This window comes from Protopterus annectens, chromosome 4.part0 (genome assembly GCF_019279795.1).
Source record: "Protopterus annectens isolate FY-2018-M chromosome 4.part0, PAN1.0, whole genome shotgun sequence".
Taxonomy (NCBI): Eukaryota; Metazoa; Chordata; order Ceratodontiformes; family Protopteridae; genus Protopterus; species Protopterus annectens.
Genome location: NC_056733.1, coordinates 45,672,451 through 45,698,841, shown reverse-complemented (window position 1 = coordinate 45,698,841; position 26,391 = coordinate 45,672,451). Strand labels below are relative to the sequence as shown.

Below are 26,391 nucleotides of genomic sequence, written 5' to 3'. Positions count from 1 at the left end.
GTCTACTCTAAACACCTTTTTGGAGATTCCAAAATTCAAGATGCTGACTCTTCACCAGTTGCTTCCTATGCTAGGCAAAGATGCCTGGTTGGCAACACTAGATTTAAAAGAAGCATACCTACAAATCCCAATCAGGGAATCCTGCAGAAGATACCTATGCTTCAGTTCTCTGTACTGCCCTTTGGCTTATCTACTGCACCCAGGGTATTCACAAAGTGCCTAGCTCCAGTTATTGCAATTTGCAGGCAAAGAAATATTCAAATATACCCATACCTGGACGATTGTCTAATTCAGGCAGAAAGCCAGGACATACTTTTGAATCATCTGGCCTTTGTACAAAGGGTTCTAACTTGTCTGGGGTACACCATAAACAAAAAGAAATCACACCCAGTGCCCTGTCAGCAAATTATATTCCTGGGAGCAAGCTTGAATACAACTTCCCAGATGACTTTCCTCACGCCAGAGAAACAAATTCATTTGACAGCATGCTTCAAGCAAGTGGCTACAAAAACTCTGCTTATCTGCAAGACAAATACTGCAAGCCTTGGGGTACATGGCCTCCTGCATTTTTCTAATTCCATATGCAAGACTGCATATGAGGAAACTACAGTGGTATCTAAAAAGCCTGTGGTATCAACATTCTCAGGATCTAGAAGCAATGATTCCTATCGTACCTTGCCTACGGTTAGAGTTCCTTTGGTGGGCAGAGGCCTGCCATCAAAACAAGGGACTACCTTTCATACCACCCCCTGCCACCCAAACAACAGACGCATTAGGCTATGCATGGGGGGCTCACCTGGCAGGGAAGTGCATTCAGGGCAAATGGAACCCAAGTCAAATGCACCTGCATATCAGTCAAAAAGAAATGTTAGCTGTACAGAATGCTCTGACAGCCTTCAAGGACTACATTCTTCCAGGACAACTAATGGTAAAGACGGACAACACCACTGTTATGTGGTACATAAACAAGCAGAGGGGGATACCCATACTTACCCCCTCTGCAGACTAGCCATGGCATTGTGGATCACAGCCTTGAGCTGCCAAGTGCACCTACAAGCTCAGTTCCTGCCAGGAAAATTAAATACACTGGCAATCGGACTAAGCAGAAACCTCATGGACCCACACGAGTGGAAACTGGAACCAAGGATTTTCAACATGTTGACAAGCAAATGGGGGAGCCCAGATATAGACCTGTTTGCCTCTCCCCAGAACTACCAGTTGGACAAATTTTGCACAAGGACTTCCCACAAACAAGCCTGGAAAATGGATGCTCTGTCCTTCAGCTGAAAAAACATATCAGTCTATGCCTTCCCCCCTGTGCCTCTGCTCTCCAAAGTACTACTAAAAATCAAACGGGACAAACCAAGGATGATTTTGATTGCTGCAGACTGGCCACGCCAGCACTGGTACCCCGTCCTGCACAGTGTGTCACGGTTTTCCTCATGGCACCTGCCTCAGACGACACCTTCCCTGTCGTCTCAGCAGGAGAACCAGATTCTGCACCCTCAGCTTCTAACACTGAACCTAGCAGCCTGGCTAATTACCTAATCTCTCCTTTACCATCCCTCAGTAATCCTGTGATGGATATCATTTTAGAGGCAAGGAGGCCTAGTACTAGAAAATCATATGCTGAAAAATGGAAAAGATTCTGTGCCTGGAACCAGTCTCAAGGGATGAGCACAGCAGCACCCAATTTACCTCAGATTTTACAATACTTAACTGAGATGCTTCACAAGGGCCTGTCTTTTTCCTCCATCAAAATTCATGCCTCAGCCATTTCAGCTCATTATAACACAGAACCTCCCCTCTTCTCTCATCCACTTCTCAAGCAGTTCTTCAGAGGGGCCAAAAATTTGAGACCATCCAGGAGAGCTCCAACCCTAGCCTGGGACCTTAACTTTGTTTTGGAAAAAACTCACTCTACCTCCTTTCGAGCCAGCTGCTACTGCAGACTTAAATTTTCTTTCTTGGAAAACAGCTTTCCTTTTAGCAATCACTTCAGCAAGAAGGTTATCTGAATTACAGGCCCTTACGGCAGTGGAGCCTTTCATGCGGACAGGGTGTCCCTCAGAACCAACCCATCCTTCATGCCCAAGGTGGTATCCAGTGTGGCTCTTAATCAGTCCATTCATTTGCCAAACTTCTTTCCCAGTCCACAGAACAAAGGGGAATGGTTACTGCATTCCTTAGATGTGCACAGACAACTTAGATTCTAGTTGGACAGGACTAAGTCTCAAAGGAAATCTGAACAACTGCTGGTGGCATTTGCTGCAGGGGCAGAGGGGAAGGCTATTTCAAAGCAAACCATTTCTAAATGGATAGGCCATTGCATTAATTTGTGCTATAAGCACCATGGAAAACCTATCCCACAGGGCATCAGAGCTCATTCCACTAGGGCTGCATCTACCTCTACAGCCTTTCTCAGAGGCGTCCCTACCAGGGACATCCTAGAAGCTGCTACCTGGAGTTCTGTACATACTTTCACCAAGCATTATCATTTGCCAATTTTCTTTAAATCCAGAGGTGGCTTTGCCACTGCATCCTTGCAGGGCCTTATAGCTGGTCCTAATGCTATCTAAATTCCTTCTCCCAACCATAGCTTTGGGAATCTACCCAAATGTAATGACTGCAACAGTGAAATACGAAGAACATAGTACAGTTGTGTACACTTACCATAAATGTAGATGTTCACGTGTATTCACTGTTGCAGTCCTGGTTACCCTCCCTCCAGCCCCTAACTTCTTTTGGCTATACCTCTACTTTCCTTTACTATGCTTAAAATCTTTTTGGTGTATTTGCTTTTTTGTTGGAGGTATATCATTGTATTTTTATATTTAATTGCTTCCCATTAGGGGGTCACCTGACATCTGGGGCAAGAAAAACTGACGTAATGGCGTCAGCTGCATGTTTTATACCCCTGACGACCTGACGTCATGGAAGAAGGGACAGCAACCAACGCAGGACCCTAGACTTTGTTAATTAGGCCGACTGAAGGCTACTTGCAAGCGGATAACCCAAATGTAGTAACTGCAACAGTAAACACACTCGAACATCTACATTTAGGGTCTATATCAGAACATCGATGTATTAAAACTTTGAATGTTCTGATATTGAACACTATTCACTGAACACTAAGAATAGCGAAGCTGCAGAACAGTGAATTCTTTCCATGGGAAAGAATTCAGTTGGCCGTTTCTGTGGCTTCGCTAATAGCGCTGTGGTGGAAAGTTACGGGTTGGGTTCTGGTAAGTGTGCAATTGTTTGTACGTTAAGGTTGGGGCAGGTTAAGCGAGTTAGGGTTAGGGAGCGGGTTAGGTGAGTGTGTGATAGTGATGGACCTTAGGGTTAGGGTTTGGTTTAAGGTAAGTGGGTAGATAGTGTATGTTTAGTTTAATGTAGCATTAGATGTTGGAATTTAAGTGTATGTGTGTGGTTACTGTTTGTTTGATGTGCTTGTGTTGTGTGTGTGAGTTTCGGAGCAGCAAATTTTTTCCATGTGAAAAAAATTTGCTGTTCTGAATATTCCATACTTTCATGTTTAGATGTTTTGGGGCCGATGAAATAGCGTTCGCTATTTTCATCTTTCGATAACGTGATATAAATGCTACATTTATGGTAAGTGTATACAAATGTACTATTTTGTTGATGGTTGTTTCTTTGTTTAACTCTAACATTGAGATCTGAATATGTTTGCAGGAAATAGTGGCATTTCAAAGTTAAAACATGAATATAATGTAATGTTTACCAGTATGTCAGGAAGTAGACTAATATCATGAAATGTTTTGATACTGCATACAGTTTGTGATTTAGTTATGCATGAACACTGCTGTAAGATTACTGATAGGCTTAACATTATTTATTTATGTTTGTTGACTTGGATACTTCGCTGATTCACAGTGGAGCCCATTTCAGCCGCAGCCCAGGCATACTATACATAGGATAGTAAAACACAACAATAAATAGTAGCAGTGTCATACATTTGGAGCAATGAAGCAGAAGTAGTGAAAGTATTGAGCATGGAGCTGCTTAATTATATATAAGCATACAGACACTGATCAAGGTAAACATGGAGGTAATGATGTGCAAGTATACAGGCAATGAGCAAGTTAAATGCGGCGATAATTGTATACAGGTATACAAACACCAATCAAGGTAAACCTGGAGATAATTATATACAGGTATGCAAACACCAATCAAGGTAAACCTGGAGATAATTATATACAGGTATGCAAACACCAATCAAGGTAAACCTGGAGATAATTATATACTGGTATACAAACACCAATCAAGGTAAACCTGGAGATAATTATATACAGGTATGCAAACACCAATCAAGGTAAACCTGGAGATAATTATATACTGGTATGCAAACACCAATCAAGGTAAACCTGGAGATAATTATATACAGGTATGCAAACACCAATCAAGGTAAACCTGGAGATAATTATATACAGGTATGCAAACACCAATCAAGGTAAACCTGGAGATAATTATATACAGGTATATAAACACCAATCAAGTTAAACCTGGAGATCATTGTATACAGGTATACAAACACCAATCAAGGTAAACCTGGAGATAATTATATACAGGTATACAAACACCAATCAAGGTAAACCTGGAGATAATTATATACAGGTATGCAAACACCAATCAAGGTAAACCTGGAGATAATTATATACTGGTATACAAACACCAATCAAGGTAAACCTGGAGATAATTATATACAGGTATGCAAACACCAATCAAGGTAAACCTGGAGATAATTATATACTGGTATGCAAACACCAATCAAGGTAAACCTGGAGATAATTATATACAGGTATGCAAACACCAATCAAGGTAAACCTGGAGATAATTATATACAGGTATGCAAACACCAATCAAGGTAAACCTGGAGATAATTATATACAGGTATACAAACACCAATCAAGGTAAACCTGGAGATCATTGTATACAGGTATACAAACACCAATCAAGGTAAACCTGGAGATAATTATATACAGGTATACAAACACCAATCAAGGTAAACCTGGAGATAATTATATACAGGTATGCAAACACCAATCAAGGTAAACCTGGAGATAATTATATACTGGTATACAAACACCAATCAAGGTAAACCTGGAGATAATTATATACAGGTATGCAAACACCAATCAAGGTAAACCTGGAGATAATTATATACTGGTATGCAAACACCAATCAAGGTAAACCTGGAGATAATTATATACAGGTATGCAAACACCAATCAAGGTAAACCTGGAGATAATTATATACAGGTATGCAAACACCAATCAAGGTAAACCTGGAGATAATTATATACAGGTATACAAACACCAATCAAGGTAAACCTGGAGATAATTATATACAGGTATGCAAACACCAATCAAGGTAAACCTGGAGATAATTATATACTGGTATGCAAACACCAATCAAGGTAAACCTGGAGATAATTATATACTGGTATACAAACACCAATCAAGGTAAACCTGGAGATAATTATATACAGGTATATAAACACCAATCAAGGTAAACCTGGAGATCATTGTATACAGGTATACAAACACCAATCAAGGTAAACCTGGAGATCATTGTATACAGGTATACAAACACAAATCAAGGTAAAGATGGGGATAGTTATATACAAGTATAAAGGCAAGGTAATTAGGAGATAATTATATACAGGTATACAGACACTAAACAAGGTAAACATGGAGATAATTGTATACACGTATACAGACATTGAGTGAGGTAAATATGGACATAATTATATTCAGGTATACAAACAGTGAGTGAGATAAACTTGGACATAATTATATCCAAGTGTACAGACACAGCAAAATTAACATGGCGATAATTATATACAGACCCTGATCAAGGTAAACATGAACATAATTATATACAGGTGTACAGACAGCGAGGTAGACGTGGAGATAATCATATTCAAGAATACAGACACCGAGCAAGATTAACATGGAGATAATTATGTACACGTATACAGGCACTGAACTGGGTAAACATGGGGATAATTATATACACGTATACAGGCACTGAACTGGGTAAATGTGGAGATGATTTTGTTTGAGGGTTTGTAGAGCTTTAAGTTTTTTATTGGATAAGTAAATAATTAGAGGTAGAGTATATTCTACATGAGGCTGTAGACATTTTTGCAGATAGCTTTCCTTCCAGCTAGGGTGAGAAAGTGTGAGATTTTGATACATCCAGAGAAGGCGTGATTAATTTTAGCTTTATGCCATCCAGATGGAGTGACATGTTTAGGCATGGATCAAGTAAGTATCTAAATGAAGATACATGCTTGAAAGGATGTGTGACATAGGAAAGAGTGGGGACAAGCTTGTTTTTTGTGAGCCCAAGAACATGACTTTTTTTTTTTAAGCTAGCATTCCAGGCTGTTGATGGGGTTTTAAAGTTCATGGAGAATTGTGTTGTGGTTGTTAGCGCAGTGATAACAGGTAATGTTCTCATCATTTAGAATGGTGTTAAAGGTGCTCATGTCAATGAGAAGTGAGTTAATGAACATGCTAAAGAGAACATGGGCAAGGATACATGCTGAGGGACACCGGCAGGGACCAGAGGAGGAGATGGGGTGGTGGTGTGTTTAACAGGCCCATTCCTGCTGGAGAAGTAGCTGCTGTACCATTATGCTGTGAAGAAACTGAAGCTGAATATTACCAGGGATGCAAATAGAGTCAAAGGCTTTGCTGACATCTATAAAGAGGGCATCTGTAAGGAGCCCTTGAATGGTGATAGTAAGTGTGGAGTAGACAAAGATGTGTAGGGCTGTTTGGATACTCCATATGTTTTATAAATCCATGCTGATGTAATGAGAGAATGATTTATTGGAATATGAAGTTAGTGAGCTGCTTGTACACTGCCTTTTCAAGGAGTTTATCAAAGTTTGAGAGAAAGGAGGTAGATCAGAAATCAACAGTACACGAGGACTTGATTGTTTTAGTAACTGGTGTGATTACTCTCTTTTCCAGTCCTCGTTGTAGAATTATATCATTTATGAGTTTTAGGAACTAAGTTTTGCAATAGCTTATCAAGCTTGCAAATATTTGCCACTGTCTGAAAATGATGTGGGTGGTCTTTTATATTTTGCTTTTTAATGCTTTGTCTTGTGCATGTATGGATATCTGTGTGTAAACTTGTGTGTGTACATATACATACGTGTGTGTGCGTGTGTGAATATATATTTATATATATATATATATATATATATATATATATATATATATATGCATGTGTGTCTGTGTTTACACACACACACACACACACACACACACACACCACACTTCAGCATACATGTATATATACTATAAAGTTATTTGTAACCAAGCTTTATAAGCTATTACAACAACAAAAAAATGCTGCATCCTTAGGACAGCACTGTTTTTTCAGGGTATCTTGTCCTGATGACTCTTCTGCCTGTTGGGGCTGTTTGTGCCTCCTTTGGGGTTGTTTCTGAGGAGCTGTTGTAGAGTTTACTAAAGTGGCCCCAGCCTCCAAAGTAAAGTACAGCAGATGTATTAGTACTCACCGGTATCTGCTGAAAGTTGAGATGACCTTCTGCAGTGGCTGTGTAATCCCTAATTCCCTCCCTCCAGACATCTTACATGTACCTCTAAACTACCTAATTATGAGGAACTCTTCTCATTTTGAGTCTTAAAAATTCTATGTTCCATGTTCTTCATCACTGAAATGGTCTGACAGACATTCATTATTTTCATAACAAATATCCATGATAAATAATATTGAGCAATACTGAATCATATTAATTAATCGAAAGAACAGTTAACCATGCTATGAGATGAAGTTCTTAGTAAGTCCTCTACGTTTTACCCATGGAAGGTCGAGAGCTGTGCTTACATATGATGCCATAGCTGCTACCATTGTGGCAAGAAGACCTCTTAGAAGTACATTTCAGGTTTGTGGTTTTATGTCCATGTTACAGATTGTTTTTACATCTAAAATCGCATCAGAGCCAGCAGGAGGTGGCATTAAATGAGGCTCCTGGTGGGGTCTTATTTTCATCAGTCTAGATTTATTGACAAGTGCAGGTAAAAGGAGACATGCATTCAGAAGTGCCACGTACAGTGGATATAAAAAGTGTACACACCCCTGTTAAAATACCAGGTTTTTGTGATATAATAAAGAGACCACAATAAATAATTTCAAAATGTTTCCCACCTTTAATGTGACCTATAACCTGTACAATTCAATTGAAAAACAAACAAATCTGTTAGTGGATAAATATAAAAAATAAAAAAAATACAGTAAGCTGGTTGCATAAGTGTGAACACCCTTAAACTAATCCTTTGTTGAAGCACCTTTTGATTTAATTACAGCATTCAGTCTTCTTGGGTACACACCTGCCATCAATTAAAGAGACTCTGATTAACCCAAATAAAGTTCAGCTGTCCTACTAGGATTTTCCCTGACATTTACTCAGTTGCCTGCTAGAGCAAAAGCCATGGTTCACAGAGAGCTTACAAAGCATCAAAGGGATCTCATTGTTGAAAGGTATCAGTCAGGAGATGGGTACAAAAACATTTACACACCATGGGATATACCATGGAACAGTGAAGGCAGTCATCAAAAAGTGGAGAAAATATGGGACAACAGTGATGTTGCAAAGAACTGGATGTCCCCCCAAAATTGATGAAAAGACGAGACAAAAACTGGTCAGGGAGGCTGCCAAGAAACCTACAACAACACTGAAGGAGCTGCAGGAATTTCTGGCAAGTGCTGGTTATGTACTACATGTGACAACAATCTCCCGTATTCTCCATATGTCTGGGATAGGGTTGCAAGACGGAAGCCTTTTCTTACACAGAAAAACATCCAGGCCCGGCTAAAATTTGCAAAACAATACATCAAGTCTCCCCAAAAGCATTTGGGAAAATGTGTTATGGTTTGATGAGACCAAGGTTGAACTTTTTAGCCACAATTCCAAAAGGTACGTTTGGCGCAAAAACAACACTTCACATCACCAAAAGAACACCATCCCCACAGTGAAGCATGGTGGTGGCAGTATCATGCTTTGGGGTTGCTTTTCTTTAGCTGGAACTGGGGCTTTAGTCAAGGTGGAGGGAGTTATGAACAGTTCCAAATACCAGTCACTTTTGGCCAAAACCTTCAGGCATCTGCTAGAAAGCTGAAGATGTAGAGGAATTTCACCTTTCAGCATGCCAATGACCCCAAGCATACATCCAAATCAACAAAAGAATGGCTTCACCAGAAGAAAATTAAAGTTTTGGAATGGCCCAGCCAGAGCCCAGACCTAAATCCAATAGAAAATCTGTGGGATGACCTGATGAGGGCTGTGTGCACAAGAGATGCCCTCACAATCTGACAGATTTGGAGTGCTTTTGCAAGGACGGGTGGCAGATATTACCAAGTCAAGATGTGCAATGCTAACAGACTCCTACCCAAGAATACTGAATGCTGTAATTAAATCAATAAGTGTTTCAACAAAGTATTAGTTTAAGGGTGTGCAGACTTATGAAACCAGCTTATTGTGCGTTTTTTTATTTTTTATATTTTTCCCCTAACAGATTTGTTTGTTTTTCAATTGAATTGTATAGGTTATAGGTCACATTAAAGGTGGGAAAAGTTTTGAAATGATTTATTGTGGTCTCATTTTTTTATAGCACAAAAAAAATGGCATTTTAACAGGAGTGTGTACAATTTTTATATCCGCTGTAAGAGAGTACAGAAAGAAGTGTCCAAGTGGCTGGCCTTCTGCAGAAGGCTCTGTCAAACATTAACTGATATGGTGAATACTAGTGTGTCCATTATTTTTCTGGTGGGGAAAACCTAGTCTTATGTTATATGTAAACTCCCACTTCCTACATTTTGTGGTTTACAGGTGTACTGGTAAACAGCCTTATAGGTTCATAAGCAAGTATTAGGCTAGCTGCCCTTGTGGGCCATTTTAAGCCTATCCATTTCTCCTCGAGGTGAGAATCAAACCCTCTGTCTTTTCTGAGGCAAACGCTCTAACCATTATACCAAACCCCAATGCCAAAACTCATTTGTCAGAACTAGGATACCAACCCACATCTCCAAAGGAGACTGCAGCCTGAATACAGCACATTAGACTGCTAAGCCATCCTGGCAACATCTTGACTTTTCTTTTTCCCCTGAATAATGAAATCTAGTGGATCTAATTAAAACGCTATATGATATTGTTTATCTAGTATAGCTGCATTTTGTAAGACAAAACAGACAAAGAGAGTGGATATCAAAGAAAACTGATTGGCTTAGAAATTGTATTCATCACTGCTAATAGTTTGAAAGGCTGCTTCCAGAGATTGTGCTAAACCTTATTTTAGTAGAAATGTTTCTGCTTCAGCCACATTTCTCAGAAGTTTTGTATGTAAAAGTTGCATATGCTGCAGCTGTGGGTCACCGGTTCAAACATTTGTACGTTACTTACAGTACCCAAAGGACTTGCAGGTTTTGGAAGGTCTGCCTTTCATGGTCTAATCTTTTGAGTGCATCAAAAGCTCCATTTTCACATTTAGAAGCTACATGTTAGTGTTCCTTCACTGCTGGAAGTGTACTGAATAAGCATTTCCTAGAGAGGGACAAGCTAGTTAAATAGGCATTTTTTGTAACTCCTCATTCAAAAAAGCTTAGTCAGCAGTTTGATGTGCACCCTACAGACTTGGAGTTCTGTGTCTGTGCCATTCCTTCAGCCTATTTCTTTACAGGTTGGGGAAGGACACACACCTCTTGCTTTTAGGAATTTTTCTTTGTCAATTGATTGGTGTATGCTAAAGGGAAAGAAAGACTGCTCTGAAGAAGAAATGTGAGCATCACCCTCTATAAGAGGGAAAGAGTTCTGTTCAGAACACTTTCTAATGAAATATCTCTTCTGGACATATCAGGTAGATACCTACATAAATAACTTATCCAAGCTGAAATGTCACTATTAACTATGCTCTACAGCCTTTAGTGAGACGCAGCTCTGTAACCATATGAATCCAGAACACCATTATACTTTTTGTGCAGTTTACCTGGTTGGTTATTAACTGCCATAGCTATAGTTTCAAAATGGCAATTGTATTTCAGTTGCTGCAGGTTTTCAGCTGTAAAACTGCACTGGCTTGTGTGATGGTCATTTTTTGTCATTGGTTATGGTTTTAATATTTATTTCTCTCTCTGCTCATCTTCAGGATCCATTTGATGATATCAGCCCTAATTACAAGAAGGAACTTAAACCTGAGCAACAGAGATCACTGAATACATTCCTGTCTCAGACAGGATTTGACACCTTTATCCTGGAATTGCATGAAATGTTTATTATGAAACTGAAGAACATTCAGTCGATTAAAGATTTCAACCCATGTTGGAGGTGAGGATTCTTATCATCTGAATCATGTTTATGTACTTTGTAAAGTATGTGTCTATGTGTACATACACACACACCATGGTGTCATTTTGTGAGAAAAATGTGTCATGTCTAAGAACCAGGATGAAAAATGCCATGCTTTATTAACTTCATAACACACAAGATTAATTGCAGATATAAGTAACTGTATTTAAATGCCCTTCCATTTCCTGAGATCTACTAGATACCTATTACACCAGAGCTGATTTCCTGTTTTTTGTACTGTAGTTGTCTACATTTTATGGATTGTTCTATACTTTGCATAAAGCAGCTCAGATAGTTAAAAAAAAAAAAAAAACTGGGCAAAAAACATTAATAAGATTCAGGATTAAACTAAAGCCTATATAGTGCAGTACTCTACCTCCTATAAATTATTTTTAGCCACATACATTGAAAAAATGTGTTTTTTAATAATTCTCACAGTAGAAATTCTCTTAGGTCATGCAATACAGTGATAAGAACACAGGATTCTCATTAAAATATAGTGGTTTACAGTATATGAAGCACCATTTGATGCAATTATTAAGTTATGGTTAATTTAAGGCCAGCACAGTGATGCTGTGTTTAGCATTGCTGCCACATGGTGATTGGTTCTCAATGTCAGTTTCCACTGGAGATCATTGTTTGGGGCCCTGCATGTTCTTCTTTTGTCCATATGGGTTTTCTCTTGTGTTCCAGTTACCTTCCCAATCCCAGATCACAGGAAAGTTGATATTGCCCGTTGATACCTGTGTGCGTGTGTGCGTGCATCTTGAGATGGATGGGTGCTGTGTCCAGTAGTGATTTTCTGCCTTGATGCTACGTGGCAGGATAGGACTGGCTCCCCATAATAAAGCAAGAATTGCAGCATGGATGAATGTTTAATTTGGCAATTGATCAAGGACATTGATCATCTGTCAGATTTTTTTCTTTAACAAGTTTATTTATTGACCACACTTCAGTTAGCAACATGTGTTCACATGCATTAATAATAAACATTCCAAGAACATTTTCCTTGTTCATCTTCATGCATTGTATACATTGACGGACCAGTGGTCTTGGAACTGTCTACTTCTCATTTCTGTAAAAGCAACGAAAACCTGGAAACCTGTAGCCTGCAGAACCAGCTCTGAAGTAAAAACCAGTCAGAATAACGTTCAGGAAGTTTATTAAAACTAGCAACGTTTTCGTCATTACAAACTAACAACTTCTTCAGAAATAAAATGATCACAACAGGTACTATCAAATTTAAAAGTTCTACTCAATGAGTCATGTTTCTATCAACAATCATCGAGGGTTATAATGTTTCATTAATTACTAGTTAAAAGGTATATTAAGTTAAAATAGAAATAAAGAAAATAGACAAGGTATTTCCTGGTGCAAATAATAAACTGAACTCAGATAGTTAAGTAAATATATAGTCACTTATCTTATCAAGCATCTATGAAAATATATATGAAAACTAAAAGTAAAAAATAAAAATAACCATTGAATTATTAAACATATAATAAAACAAAAAATTAAAGAATTGTAAGTGAACCAACTCAGATTTTAACATTAATACTTATAAGTAAACTAATACACTCAGTACCTAAGGTAACTTTTTAGTTTTAAACAACATGAGATGTTACAGTTGTCGTTAAGACCTGGATGTGAGAATGCATTAAGTTTTAGTTGCCATTCAAGTTCACAACATTCAAGTAGTAATGATGTAGGACCACCTCTAGCATTATCTAAAATTTGATCAATTGCCACAAAAAAAAGGAATGGTCAAGTTTGTCGCTGATGTGTTTGGCTAAAGCATTGTCTGTTTTGCCTCTAGTAATAGCATAAGTATGTTCATATACTCTGTCCTTAAATTTACGATCTGTTTTTCAAATGTAAAACGCAGGGCAGGAATTACACAAGGCTAGATAGACAATGCTTTTAGAATTACAGTCCAGTCTGTGTTGAATAGAAAATTTTTTTTTTTCATCAGCAATTTGAAAAAAATTTGTAGATTTAACATTTTTGCACGTTTTACAAACACCACATTGGAAACAACCTTTAGTTTTATTAGTGAATTTCAGTGTCTTAGTTTCCAATAAATTCTTTAAGTTGGCACCTCTCTTGTATATAGTAGAAAAGTTAGAACCTATCCTATCAAATAATGCATTGTCTTTACTAAGAAGTTGCCAGTTCTTATGTAAAATAAATTGTATCTGTTCATTATCTTTGTTGAACACCGTAATGAAATTCGGTTTCTGGACAGGGGGAGTCTCTGTCTTAAACTCTAAAGGTCGAGTACAAGACCCAGTAAAACTAATGGTGCTAATCACCTGATGTTCAATTACTAGGCTACTGTCTTGTATACAAACAAGTTTTTTGTCATGTAAAATAGCCTTAAAAACACCTGTTATCCGCTTATTCTGAACTTCAGTTACCAGTTCAGAAATTAATTGGTTAGGGTAACCACGATTTACAAACATGTTAGTTAGGTTGTCACATTCCTTAACGAAGTCAGTTTCTTGAGAACATAATCTGGTTGCTCTGACTAATTGGCCCTTGACAATAGAGCGTTTTTGCTTGAATGGATGTGCAATAGAAAAGTGTAGATACGAATTACAATAGGTAGGTTTCCTGTAAATGTTAGAACACAAGTAGTTCTGATCCAAATTTTTGGTCAGTTTCACATCTAAATAATCGATACTCATTGTATCAAATTTAAAAGTAAATTTGAAAAATGGTGTGGTAGTGTTCAAATAGTTCACAAAATTACTAGCCTTTACTTGGTCACCTTTAAAGATGATAAATATATCGTCAAGGAATCTAGTATAGTACCTAATCATACTTTTCTTGTCTGGTATATCAAAGATGAAAGTTTTCTCCCAGTAGGCTACAAAAATATTGGCCAGACTTGCTCCACATGGTGAGCCCATAGCTACACCGTGTTTTTGTAAATAGTATTGACCATTAAAGGTAAAAAAGTTGTTAGTTAAAATGATGTCAATTCAGTAACCAAGTCTATTTCGTCAGTTGGAGCATTATTTTCTTTCAAAGATAATGCTGTCCATTCAACAGCTTCCATATGTGGTATAGACGTATAAAGATCTACTACATCTATTGTCAAGAAATTGTCTTGAGTGTCTATAGTTAACTCATTCAATTTGGCCAAAAGAGACCAAGAGTCTTTACGTACTTGGGGTATTTTTTTCAAGTATTTCTGCAAGATGTAGTCAACAACTTTAGCACATGGGTAAGTTAATGACGCTCTACTGTCTATTAAAGGTCTCATTGGTGGATTAAAGAGGTCTTTGTGGATTTTCGGAATTCCAAACATAATAGGAAGTTTAGGAAATGGAATGTTTATGTAATTAAACAGATCTATGTTAATTCTTCCTTCAATAAACAAGTCTCTAAAATAGCCTTTAACTCTAGCTTGAGCGATGTTATACTCATTAAGTGAAGCTTTTAGATAAGCTGGGCTACATAGAACTAAATCCATCTTTTTATTATAGTCACAGATATCAAGAATCACTAAACCTCCACCTTTGTCTGGCTTAATACATCTCACTGTTTGGGACCTTAATAGTTCCAAAGCTTGAGACTGTTCAAGACTCACGTTGTTAACATGTTTAGCCTGTCTTCGTTTAAAGGGAATGTGTCTAATATCCAACTCACAGATATTTTCAAATAAGCGAAGCAGTGGGTGTAAAGGAGGGTTAAAAATACTAAGTGGTTTAAAATTAGTGTTCATACACACATTGTTACCTAACAAAAATGAAAGATTCAATTTTCTAACGAAACATTTTAACTCAATGATGGTATGAGCCACATTCATATTCCTACTAGGGACAAAGGAATTACCATTAGCTAGTAGGTCAATCAAAACCAGGTCAATATTAACTGAAGAAAAATTATAAATGTTAAAGTCATTATTAGAGTTTTTCAGTATGTCCAGTTTTGGTTGAGATTGTGGTTCAGATATATCTATTAACGTTTCTTTTTGTTCCAGCCCTTGTTTCTCTGGTTCTGAACAGTCTTTGAGTTTGATGTGTACGCAGTCTGCCCTTCCTTGTAAAAAACCTGCTCATTTGTAGCGTTGTTTAAAGGTTGAGCTGACTGTTGAAAATTGTTGTTCCTATTAGACTGTAATCTCTCACTACGCCTCACTGGTTCCTCTGATGAATGGTTAACTACTTTGTTGTTAGAATTAGAGTGATATTGAGAGGAAGTGTCAAGAGAAATAGGCTGGTTGTTAGTTATAGCACTAAAGTTCTTGTTCACCCATACTTGAGTTTGTTGGGGTTTAGGGTAAGCGGATCCATTAGAATAAGCCAGTCGATCATGGTTTAGTTTCTTAGTTTTGTTCTCTTTAAGTTTGTCAATTAATTGGTCTATACTTGTAAAGACTCTCGAATAGTCAAATTTGTATCTATTGAAGTCTACATCTGCCTTTATATCCATGTCAAGGTTAACATCCACTGAAAGTTTATCAATTTGTGAAACGTAGTGTTTGATCATCAATTCCATAAGTAAAAAACCTGAGTTGTCAAATAAATTTAACAGTTCTTTATGGAAAAGAGAATCGAGAACAAGCCCAGTTGGAAAATGAAAGCACCTCAAACCTTTGGGAACTAGTCTCTCCTTTAAACATTGCTTGAAATAAACTACTTCTAATTGTAGTTTTTTTATTTTAACTAGTTTAGTGTCAAGCAATTTTAATTTATCCATAACTGTTGGAATACTCACTGGTACATGTAGAGCGTCACTAGCCGGTCGTTCCTCGTTGAGACTAAAAGCTGTAAACAGGTTATCAGAAACCGAATTTCATTACGGTGTTCAACAAAGATAATGAACAGATACAATTTATTTTACATAAGAACTGGCAACTTCTTAGTAAAGACAATGCATTATTTGATAGGATTGGTTCTAACTTTTCTACTATATACAAGAGAGGTGCCAACTTAAAGAATTTATTGGAAACTAAGACACTGAAATTCACTAATAAAACTAAAGGTTGTTTCCAATGTGGTGTTTGTAAAACTTGCAAAAATGTTAAATCTAGAAATTTTTTTCAGATTGCTGATAAAAAATTTTCTATTCAACACAGACTGGACTGTAATTCTAAAAGCATTGTCTATCTAGCCTTGTGTAATTCCTGCCCTGCGTTTTACATCGGAAAAACAGATCGTTAATTTAAGGACAGAGTATATGAACATCCTTATGCTATTACTAGAGGCAAAACAGACAATGCTTTAGCCAAACACATCAGCGACAAACTTGACCATTCCTTTTCTTTTGTGGCAATTGATCAAATTTTAAATAATACTAGAGGTGGTCCTACATCATTACTACTTGAACGTTGTGAACTTGAATGGCAACTAAAACTTAATGCATTCTCACATCCAGGTCTTAACGACAACTGTAACATCTCATGTTGTTTAAAACTAAAAAGTTACCTTAGGTATTGAGTGTATTAGTTTACTTATAAGTATTAATGTTAAAATCTGAGTTGGTTCACTTACAATTCTTTAATTTTTTGTTTTATTATATGTTTAATAATTCAATGGTTATTTTTATTTTTTACTTTTAGTTTTCATATATATTTTCATAGATGCTTGATAAGATAAGTGACTATATATTTACTTAACTATCTGAGTTCAGTTTATTGTTTGCACCAGGAAATACCTTGTATATTTTCTTTATTTCTATTTTAACTTAATATACCTTTTAACTAGTAATTAATTAAACATTATAACCCTCGATGATTGTTGATAGAAACATGACTCATTGAGTAGAACTTTTAAATTTGATAGTACCTGTTGTGATCATTTTATTTCTGAAGAAGTTGTTTGTTTGTAACGACGAAAATGTTGCTAGTTTTAATAAACTTCCTGAACGTTATTCTGACTGGTTTTTGCTTCAGAGCTGGTTCTGCAGGCTACAGGTTTCCAGGTTTTCGTTGCTTTTACAGTGTTTGTTTTTTCTCATCTACTTATTTCTCACTAGATTTTCCATTGGAATGTGTTCATATGTCTTCTTTTTGTTCACATAATACGTGTATACAGTAAAAACTCCCTTCAGTGTGTGTACAAGGCTATAGATAGATATATATATATATATATATATATATATATATATATATATATATATATATATATACAGAGAGAGAGAGAGAGAGAGTAGTACTGACAAGGATGAGACTGTGAAAAGGTTATGACTCGGGCTGGAAAGGTTTAATGGGATGAGGCTGTATTTGTGGTGAAATCACAAAGTACAGTCATCCAAGATACTCACCGTAGCAGCAGGCCTTTGGGTAGGGCCAGCTGCAAGACATGGAGCTAAAGATCTGATTCTTACTTGTCCAGCTGGGGTTTGACTAGTGACCTGTACATTAGATGATCTGGCTTGGGAGAGAGGCATGACAAGGTGACATCCACCTCTTCCTCATTTTTGGGGGGAGGTTATAGTGTGCATGCTTAGGGTCTGAACTGTCCATTTAAATCCATAGTGTAGACTGAAGATTACCAGAGGTGCTTTTCTTTTGAAGAAGCAGGAGTATGAAGGGATACTTTATGCAAAAGCATTACCTTCCCTCATGTATGGTGTTTGCACTTCATCCCTTGAGATGTTGTGGACTCCTAGAACAGAAAGAAAAAAAAAAGATTGCCTGAGCATGACAACAGAACGCCTTCTGCTGTTGGACAAATGTTCTTGGGAGAAGTATGTAGACCATTCAGCTTTTACCTTTGGAGAGAACAAATGGGCTCTCACTGGGTTGGCATAAAGGAGGTTTGATGGTCCCTGGAGATTGGCAGCTACATAAGCGATCAGCTAGGTCAGTTAGGTGGGAAAATGCCAGTGTATTATTTTATTGCATTTTTATCTTAGTTTTTACAGTTCCATCATCTGAAATAGTTATTGGATGAGTTTCAAAGCTGTTGATTAAATTCATATGTTCCTGTGAAATATAATTTCTGTCTAATCTAGCCCAGTTTTTGTACATTGGGGAGTAATATGTAAATTCTGTCTTGATTTCCTGCTATTGAATTCACATCTTTCATACCAAATATTTTCATAAATTTCTCCAGATATCTACCATCTCTTGGGAGAAATAATCAGCTTTCAACAGGAAATATTAGTTATAGCAGAGGACTGGAACTTGATTTGTAATACTGAGGCTATATTATGGGGAAAACTATAACAAAAGAGGGTGCATTTGATTGAAAGCTTCAACACCCATCCAATAAGTGTTTCAGAGTATGCACCAATAAAGATAAAAATGCAAGGTGGTTATTGTTTGTCTTTCGACTTTTCCCAGTTAGGGGTTGCCACAGCGGCACTCTGGTCCGCTAATGATTGGCAGTAGATTTTTATGCGCGCCGAGGTGCCAGCTCAACATTCAAACATAAAAGTGCAAGGTAATGAAGTAAAAATGAGATGCTGGTGCTTAGCTTCACCTGTTAAAAAGAAAGGAGTTTAAGAAATGAGGTAATGGAAATTATTTGAGAGTTATTAGAAAAGCTAGAAACTTCTTCAGAAGTGGTAGCTAGTGATAAAAAGAAAATGAAGTTATTTAAAAATAAGGTAGAAATAAGAGAGAAAGATATGTTTAAGAAGTAATAGGAATTTTTTTTAGAGTGGCTGACAAAGGTTAAAGTATTGTAGAAATAAGAGGAATCTTTCAGAACAATAACAGGTATGACTGCATTGTGCTAAAGAGAAAATAAGAGATTGCTTGGATAATATGCAGGTGTTTATAAAGACTGCTGTTAAAGAACTATTTTTTAATAACTCCAGAGCACAATCTCTTTTACCCAATGACGTAGGCAACAGAACGTAGAATGGATTGTTGACAAACTTAGGGAACCTATTACAAGAAAAATAACTAGAGATCCTTTAGAGGTATTAGAGATATTTTGGAAATTTTATGAAAATTAGTATAAAGCAGAGAAGTATAGAAATTAAGAAAGATCACAAATGGAAATATTTATGGAAGACTTAATTATGCCAGAGTTAGAGGCAGTTAAGGTTCAGCAACTAATAGTTAAGATAGAAGATAAGATAAAATGGTGAAATATAATCAATCCGCAGGAAATTCTCCAGGAACAGAAGGTATTCCTGTGGAAGTTAGAGGGGAAGAAAGTGATAAAGATCTGGAATATTTTGTGTAACGGTATTTTAAAAGAAGGGGAAGTACCAACATCTTGGAAGAAAGTTGTGGAGGCTGTATTACCCAAAGATGGTAAAGACTCATCAGGCTTAGCTTCATATAGACACATTTCAGTTTTAAATCATGATTATAAACGTTTTTGACTATACTAGCTAAAGGAATAGCAGTGATGTTGACAGAATTAATGGATATGGATTACTGTGTTTTTATGGAAAGGAGGCAAGCATTTCACATTGCTTGAACAATGATCCAGAGGGAAGCAGAATGTAAGAAGATACTGGTGCTGTTGTTGGGTCTTGATGCAGAGAAAGCATTTGACAAAGTAAGTTGGAATTTTCTGAGTAGGGCAATGCAAGCATTTGCATTACCTGATACAAAAGTAAGATTAATTAGGAGGCTATATGAAGGATAGGCGACAATAATTAAAGTGGAGGGTTCCTTTCTGATATGCTCTGTTTGAACTGAAAACCATGCAGGGGTGTCCTCTTTCCCCTATTTTATTTGCTTAATGTTTAGAGCTATTGGCAAAGAAAGTAAGGGACTTAGAAATTTGTGGATATAATTGGTATGGTAATCGAGAAAAATTTGATTTAGTTACAGATAATATTTTGTACCTGATAAATCTATAAAAGGACATCTCGGTATATGGAACATTTTGATATGGTTTCAAGTATTTTCAGGATATAAAACTAATGAAGGTAAAACAAAGGCAATAGCCAGAAGTTATGTAGCCATACATGAACTGGTTCAGCAGTAAGCATATTTAGGGGGACATGATAAGATGAAGTATTTAGGAATATGAAATAAAAAGGAGCTTGTAATGACAGTTAAGGATATATGAGAAGAGACTATTATGGATAGTAAGATAACAAGCAATGAAAATGTTTTAGTCCCTTTTGTTTTATATATGGGTAAAGCATATTTTTATCAATCAGAGGAGAAGGTGGGGACAATAATTAATAATGAGCTGAAGAAATTTATCTGGGAGGGGAAGAGGGCAGGAGTTAATGGGATAGGTTGATGGTTCCAATAGAACAAGGTGGTTTAGGATTACCTGATTTGAAGGGATATTTTAAAGCTACACAGTTTAGGAGCATATACATAACACAAGTAGAAGGTTATAATTCAGAATGGAAAGGGATGATGAATCAGGGGAGGGGGAGTTCAAAAAATAAAGGGAGAGTGGGATTTTTGATGCAGATCCTTAAAGAGAATAATAATCATACCAAATATTACATTCATAAAGTTGCAGAAAGTATTCTAAGAATTAAGCCAACACGAGAATGGAGAAAGGAGATTTTGCTGATAGGGATGATTGCAAGTAGAGGGACACAAAATAGGCAAGAGGTGGCTGGAATTTACTGGTTTAAACTGGCAACAAAACCAAGGTACAGAGAGCAGATAACTAGAGAGGGAAAGATTCCAAGATGGCAGATAGACTGTAAACACCCTCTCTCAGCACCTCCACGGCTTTCCTTTTAAAATTAGAATTATAGCCATTACTAGACAGACAAAATCGGCTCCAAACATGCTGCAAGCAAACCTGAAGCAATTCTGATGCTTAGGAAGAAAGTGTGAGCAAATTTGAGTGCAAATCTATTCCAAAAAAAAAAAAAAAAAAACAGGTCTGCTGGAAGCAAGTCTGCAGCTCAGAACACACCTATCCAGGCTTGTAACTTTGTATTTGAAGAACTCTGCACAACTACAGATCACTCTGAAATGGCTGACATTCTTGAGCAAATGGACTCTCAAATAAAATCAAAATTCTCACAGATCCACTTCACCAGAGAAAGAAGTGATTGCAAAAAGGCAGAAAACATTGAAACAGCAAGACACTCCTAAATCCAACAACAAACCTAAGACTGAGACAGCATACAATATAGAGGAACTGAAAACAGCCCTTCTTCTAATTCAGACTGCAATCCAAAACTTCTCAGACCATCTATCAAGCTTTGACACCACTCCCTACCATATTGCTTCAAGACTGGATTTAACTGAGGCTAAGTCCGTAGCAAACGGAATGAAGATAGAACTACAAAAACAATTAAAGGCTAAGGATGGAGCTATTGTAGAAATAAATCAAAAACTAATTGATCTCAAAGCACAGAGCAGAAGGAACAATGTGCTTATGAGTTCCTGAGGCGTATGATCAGACAAAGCTACAGGATGCACTTAAACAGATATTCTGTGCCCTCTTGGATAACAAAAATCTTGTTAAAGAAATAGTGATAGCGAGACCCCATAGAGCGCTCCGTAAATGTCAAAATACTGACATCTCTAGGCAAGTTGATGCCAAGCTGCTGAATTATTACCATCTTCAGAAAATAATGGATGCAGCCAAATCCAAGATATCGATCATGTGGAATGGCTATAAAATCACATTTGCACAAGATCTTCCACTTCAAATAAAACTTAAAAGACAAATGCTCTCTCCTTACTGTGCTTTCCTGCTTCATAAATACATCAAAGTCAAAATGAAATACCCTTATGCTTTGTGCTTCAAATATAAAGAATATAAATACAGTATCAAACCACCTAGTGAAGCCAAAACAGCTTTTGTAAGAGCCTTTAGTGAACTGCCACATTTAACTTAAATGTGCTGACTCATGGCATGTTCTAATACAGTCTCTTCAGCAACTTGCAATTCCTTTGATTGTTATGACACTTGTGAGTTGGATGCTATAAATATTGAAAGAAAAATTAACAACATTGACAGGAAAAAATGAACAGCAGCAGATATCTAGGTGCCTGATTTGCTTTAATCCTGTTTGAAATTTTAATGTCATTCTGAAATACAGGGATTTCCCATTAAGAAGCTGTACTGCACTGCAGAAGTTTATTTTCCCTTCAAGACTGAATTGGCAGCAACACCACCTTCCCTATTTACTTCCTTCTTCCTTAAGACTCTGCATTCATAAAGAAAGTGGTAAACCAGGTGATTGCAGTTCTGAATTAAATCAAGCACAGAATAGTTCCTGTGTGGAATTAAACTGAACTATGGTAAGCTGAACTCTACCATTATGATCGGCTTTTGATGGGATGTGGTGTAACAAGAGACTTTGTTTCTTCCTCCAGGTTCACTGCATACTACATTTTTATATATTTAGACCTACAACTTACCATTGCAATGCCTTACTTGGTAACACTGCATAGACTAATCCTGACTTGCCTGTCACTATCAAAAATTCTATCAACTGTTTATACAAATAATTGAAATGCTCTGCCATAAGATTTAAATCCCAGAGTCCTTAAGGGTCTTGATAACTTGATGAACACTTCTTTAAGCATAACCTGTCAGTGGCACTCATCCTCCTAAAATGTCTGCATTAAGCTGTTGTTTCATGTTTAATGCTCATTTTCTTGTAAGATGATCTTGATGTTGCACTATGTTTTACTATGCCAGGTTATTAGCAGTTATAATTGGAGCGATGATGTAGAGGTGTGTGTTGATAGTTACTATCACATCTTGTGATTTGAACTTCGTGTACATTATTGTTTTATTATTCACACTTGAAACGTGATCTTCTCATTATGGTTATAGTATGTATGAAGATAATTTCTAATTTTAGAGAACTACAACAAGTTTTCAGTGTTATTCTCCCCTTAGGTCAATTGTTTTTAGGGTTAAGCTTGGGGATGGTTTTGGAGATTGATGATGGTACGATGACAGATACGTACATGTCTGTACTACAGATTACTTGCATACTTTCTAAAGAAAGAGTTAAAAACCAATTAGATTATTATGTTACTTAAGTTTATTGTGAACAAATAATGTGGTCTATAGATTTTTGGAATGTTAGAGCCCTTCAGGACACCAAATGGTGACTGGGATAACGACAGGAAGAAGAAATGGATACATTTAATAATAGTTTTGGGCAGTTGTACCAACTCAAAAGGCGTGGCTATTATTATCAAAGCCTTTTTTAAAGAGCATATTTTAGACTTCGGTCAGGACGAAGAAGGTAGATGATGCTACTTTACCTGTCTAAAATTTCCTCCCACTAGACCCTTTTTATTTCTGAACCTATATGGCCCCTGTACTAAACAACAGGATTTTATTATTGAGATGTACAACCTCTTAAAAAGATTCTCAGAATGTGAATATATATTGGGAGGAGATTGGAATTTGGTGCAAGACGCTACATAGACAGAACAAATAATAAAAACCCTCAAGACCTTCAACCTGTTTTAGTATTAGAGAACCTCGTTACAGAATTTTCATTAATAGATCTCTACAAACTCAAAAAATACACATATTACTCACCTTGCTACAAATCATTGTCTAGAATAGACTTCTGAGATAGAGAATAGACTTCTTTCTAATCTCAGATTTCTTTCTAAAATTTGAGCTTAATTATAGTGCTGAACCTAGATTTCTCTTGGATCATTCTAGAATAACCCTCAAAATAAAATGGTCAAAAATTAACCAAGAAAACTTTAAATGTTTTGTATGGTCCCTAAACCCCGACCTTTTGTTAAAACAAGACATCAGACAGGAAACAGCTCTCTTGATGATTTGGAGAATAAACTTTCTAGACATCAGTATACCCTTTGATATAGGATGGGCTGCAATAAAAGCGAGGATAAGATGCATTTTAATTCACAAAGCATCCTATTACAAAAAAATAATCAAGGATAAAGAGATTAAACTACATTCTGAAATTAAGGAAATTGAACAAATACTCCAACATAACTTTAACCTACAACTGGAAAATAATCTGCTGAAATTACAAAAAGATTTATATATGGTGCATTGTCAAAACTATTCTTTTACAGAAATGAAACTTCTCACTAGATATGCAGACCTGACACAAAAAAAAACAGCCAAATTTATTAGCAAAACTAATAAATGCACAGCAATCAGCTCCCAATATAACCAAAATAACATATAACAACAAAACCGCAAATACAAATCAGAAAATAATGGATATCTTTGTAGAAATGTATACAAAACTATATGGACCACAGAAACAAACCTCAGTAGAACACTGTAAAAGTTTTCTTAATATAAAACTTCCAGCCATTGAAAATCATCAAGCTGACCTGCTAAAAGCACCCCTCTCTGTCTGAAGAAATTACAGATGTAATTAAGAAGCTAAAGTTAAATAAATCTCCTGAGCCTGATGAGTTCACCTCTAATTTTTGCAAAACCTTTCATCCAAACTCTCACCCATTCTCGTGAAATTATATAATTTTATTCCTAAAAGGGGCTTCACTGACATATACCTTAATAACTCTAAGACTATCTTTATTCCAAAACCTAATTCTGATAATAAGATCCCCATGAACTACAGGCCAATTGCTGTTATAAATATAGATAGAAAAATTCTGACTATAATTTTGGCCAACAGACTCAAAACAATACTGTCTAGCATTATATCATCTGAACAATCTGGTTTCATGATGGGCAGGCAAACTTGGGACAATATTCTCACTCTAGATGCTGATTGTTCAAATACTGAGGAAAGATAAATACTCCAGATATGCTCTCACCTTGGATGCAACTAAAGCATTTGATAGAGTAAACTTAGATTTTTCTGTACTTAACACTGTGATATTACAATATCCCTGAAGAATTCATTGAACTAATTAAAACACTTTACAAGTCCTCCACCATGACACTTTTCTTGAACAAGACACAGTCTAACCCAGTAAAAATAATTAATGGTACTAGACAAGGCTGCCCCCTATCACCCTATCTCTTTAACTTCTCTATATTGAGCCCTTATTTCTATATATAAAACAAAGAACGTTCCACCATATTCAAGAGATTCTGCATAATAACCTAACCTTAACAGCACACACAGATGACATTAACATATACTTTCAGCTACCAAATATGGACCTAAATAAAATCCTAAATGCTACTGAGAATTTTTCTAAAGTGTCATATTATGAAATCAACACCTTGAAATCCTTCATATTCCCACTTAACACCCTGGGTCCTAATATAGCTTATTTTCCACACACTTCTATTAAAACAAGCTACTCACTTAAATACTTAGGAGTAAACTTTGAACATAATCATAAATCAAATATGCAAAATAACCTTCTGAAAAAATGGACGGCTGTAAAGCTAGATCTGCAGAGATGGGAAAACATGAATTTCCCACTATTGTCTAAAATTGCAATAGTTAAAATGAATATTCTTCCGAAACTTTTATACCAGCTCAATGCCACTAATATTACAATTTGTAAATCGTTTTTCAAAAAAAGTAAATAAGGACCTATCCAAATTTATTTGGTATCCAAAAATAACCAGAATTAGTTATACAAAATTAATACTACCAAAAGATAAAGGAGGCATGGGGTTACCAGATTCTAAACTGTACTATAAAATAATATGTTCCAACAGAATTATCCAGATTGCTGAATATAACCCACTGAGCAATGATTGGTTCCCACTGTGGGTTAAATTATGGCACAATTCCATTAAAGAATACAGACTTAACCCCAAAGCCCTCCCCTTCGTGGACATAATCACAAAGTTCTCATGTTCCGAGAAATTTTTGAATTTCTAAGCCTTTCACATATTCTAATGCTATTACAACCAATTCATTTAAGCCCTGACTTAACAATAGGGACTAAAATGTTAAATCTAGCCCAATATCCATTAATCAAAAACTTCATCACTTGGGACTTCTACAAACTTAAAAATGAAGCCATCAACAAAATCAGGGAAAACTTTAACTTAAGCAAAAAATACATTATTATCATTAGACAAATCATGGAACTCATTGCAACTTTCAGAAACATACCCGAAGATGTGAAAATAAATGTAAAATACTTCATTAATGATTCTGAGATGTCTATTGTACTGTGTAGAAATTAATTA

At 36.4% G+C, this 26,391-nt stretch overlaps 1 protein-coding gene across 1 annotated transcript in view; it reads left to right on the top strand.

Moving 5' to 3' along the window:
* The window catches only part of RNF213 (ring finger protein 213), a gene marked incomplete in the record, with an annotated part of 2,890,576 nt that overhangs the window by 2,841,171 nt on the left and 23,014 nt on the right, over positions 1-26,391 (top strand). Inside the window, 1 exon segment of the mRNA XM_044069632.1 lies at positions 11,208-11,386. Coding sequence (XP_043925567.1) covers positions 11,208-11,386 — 179 coding nt within the window.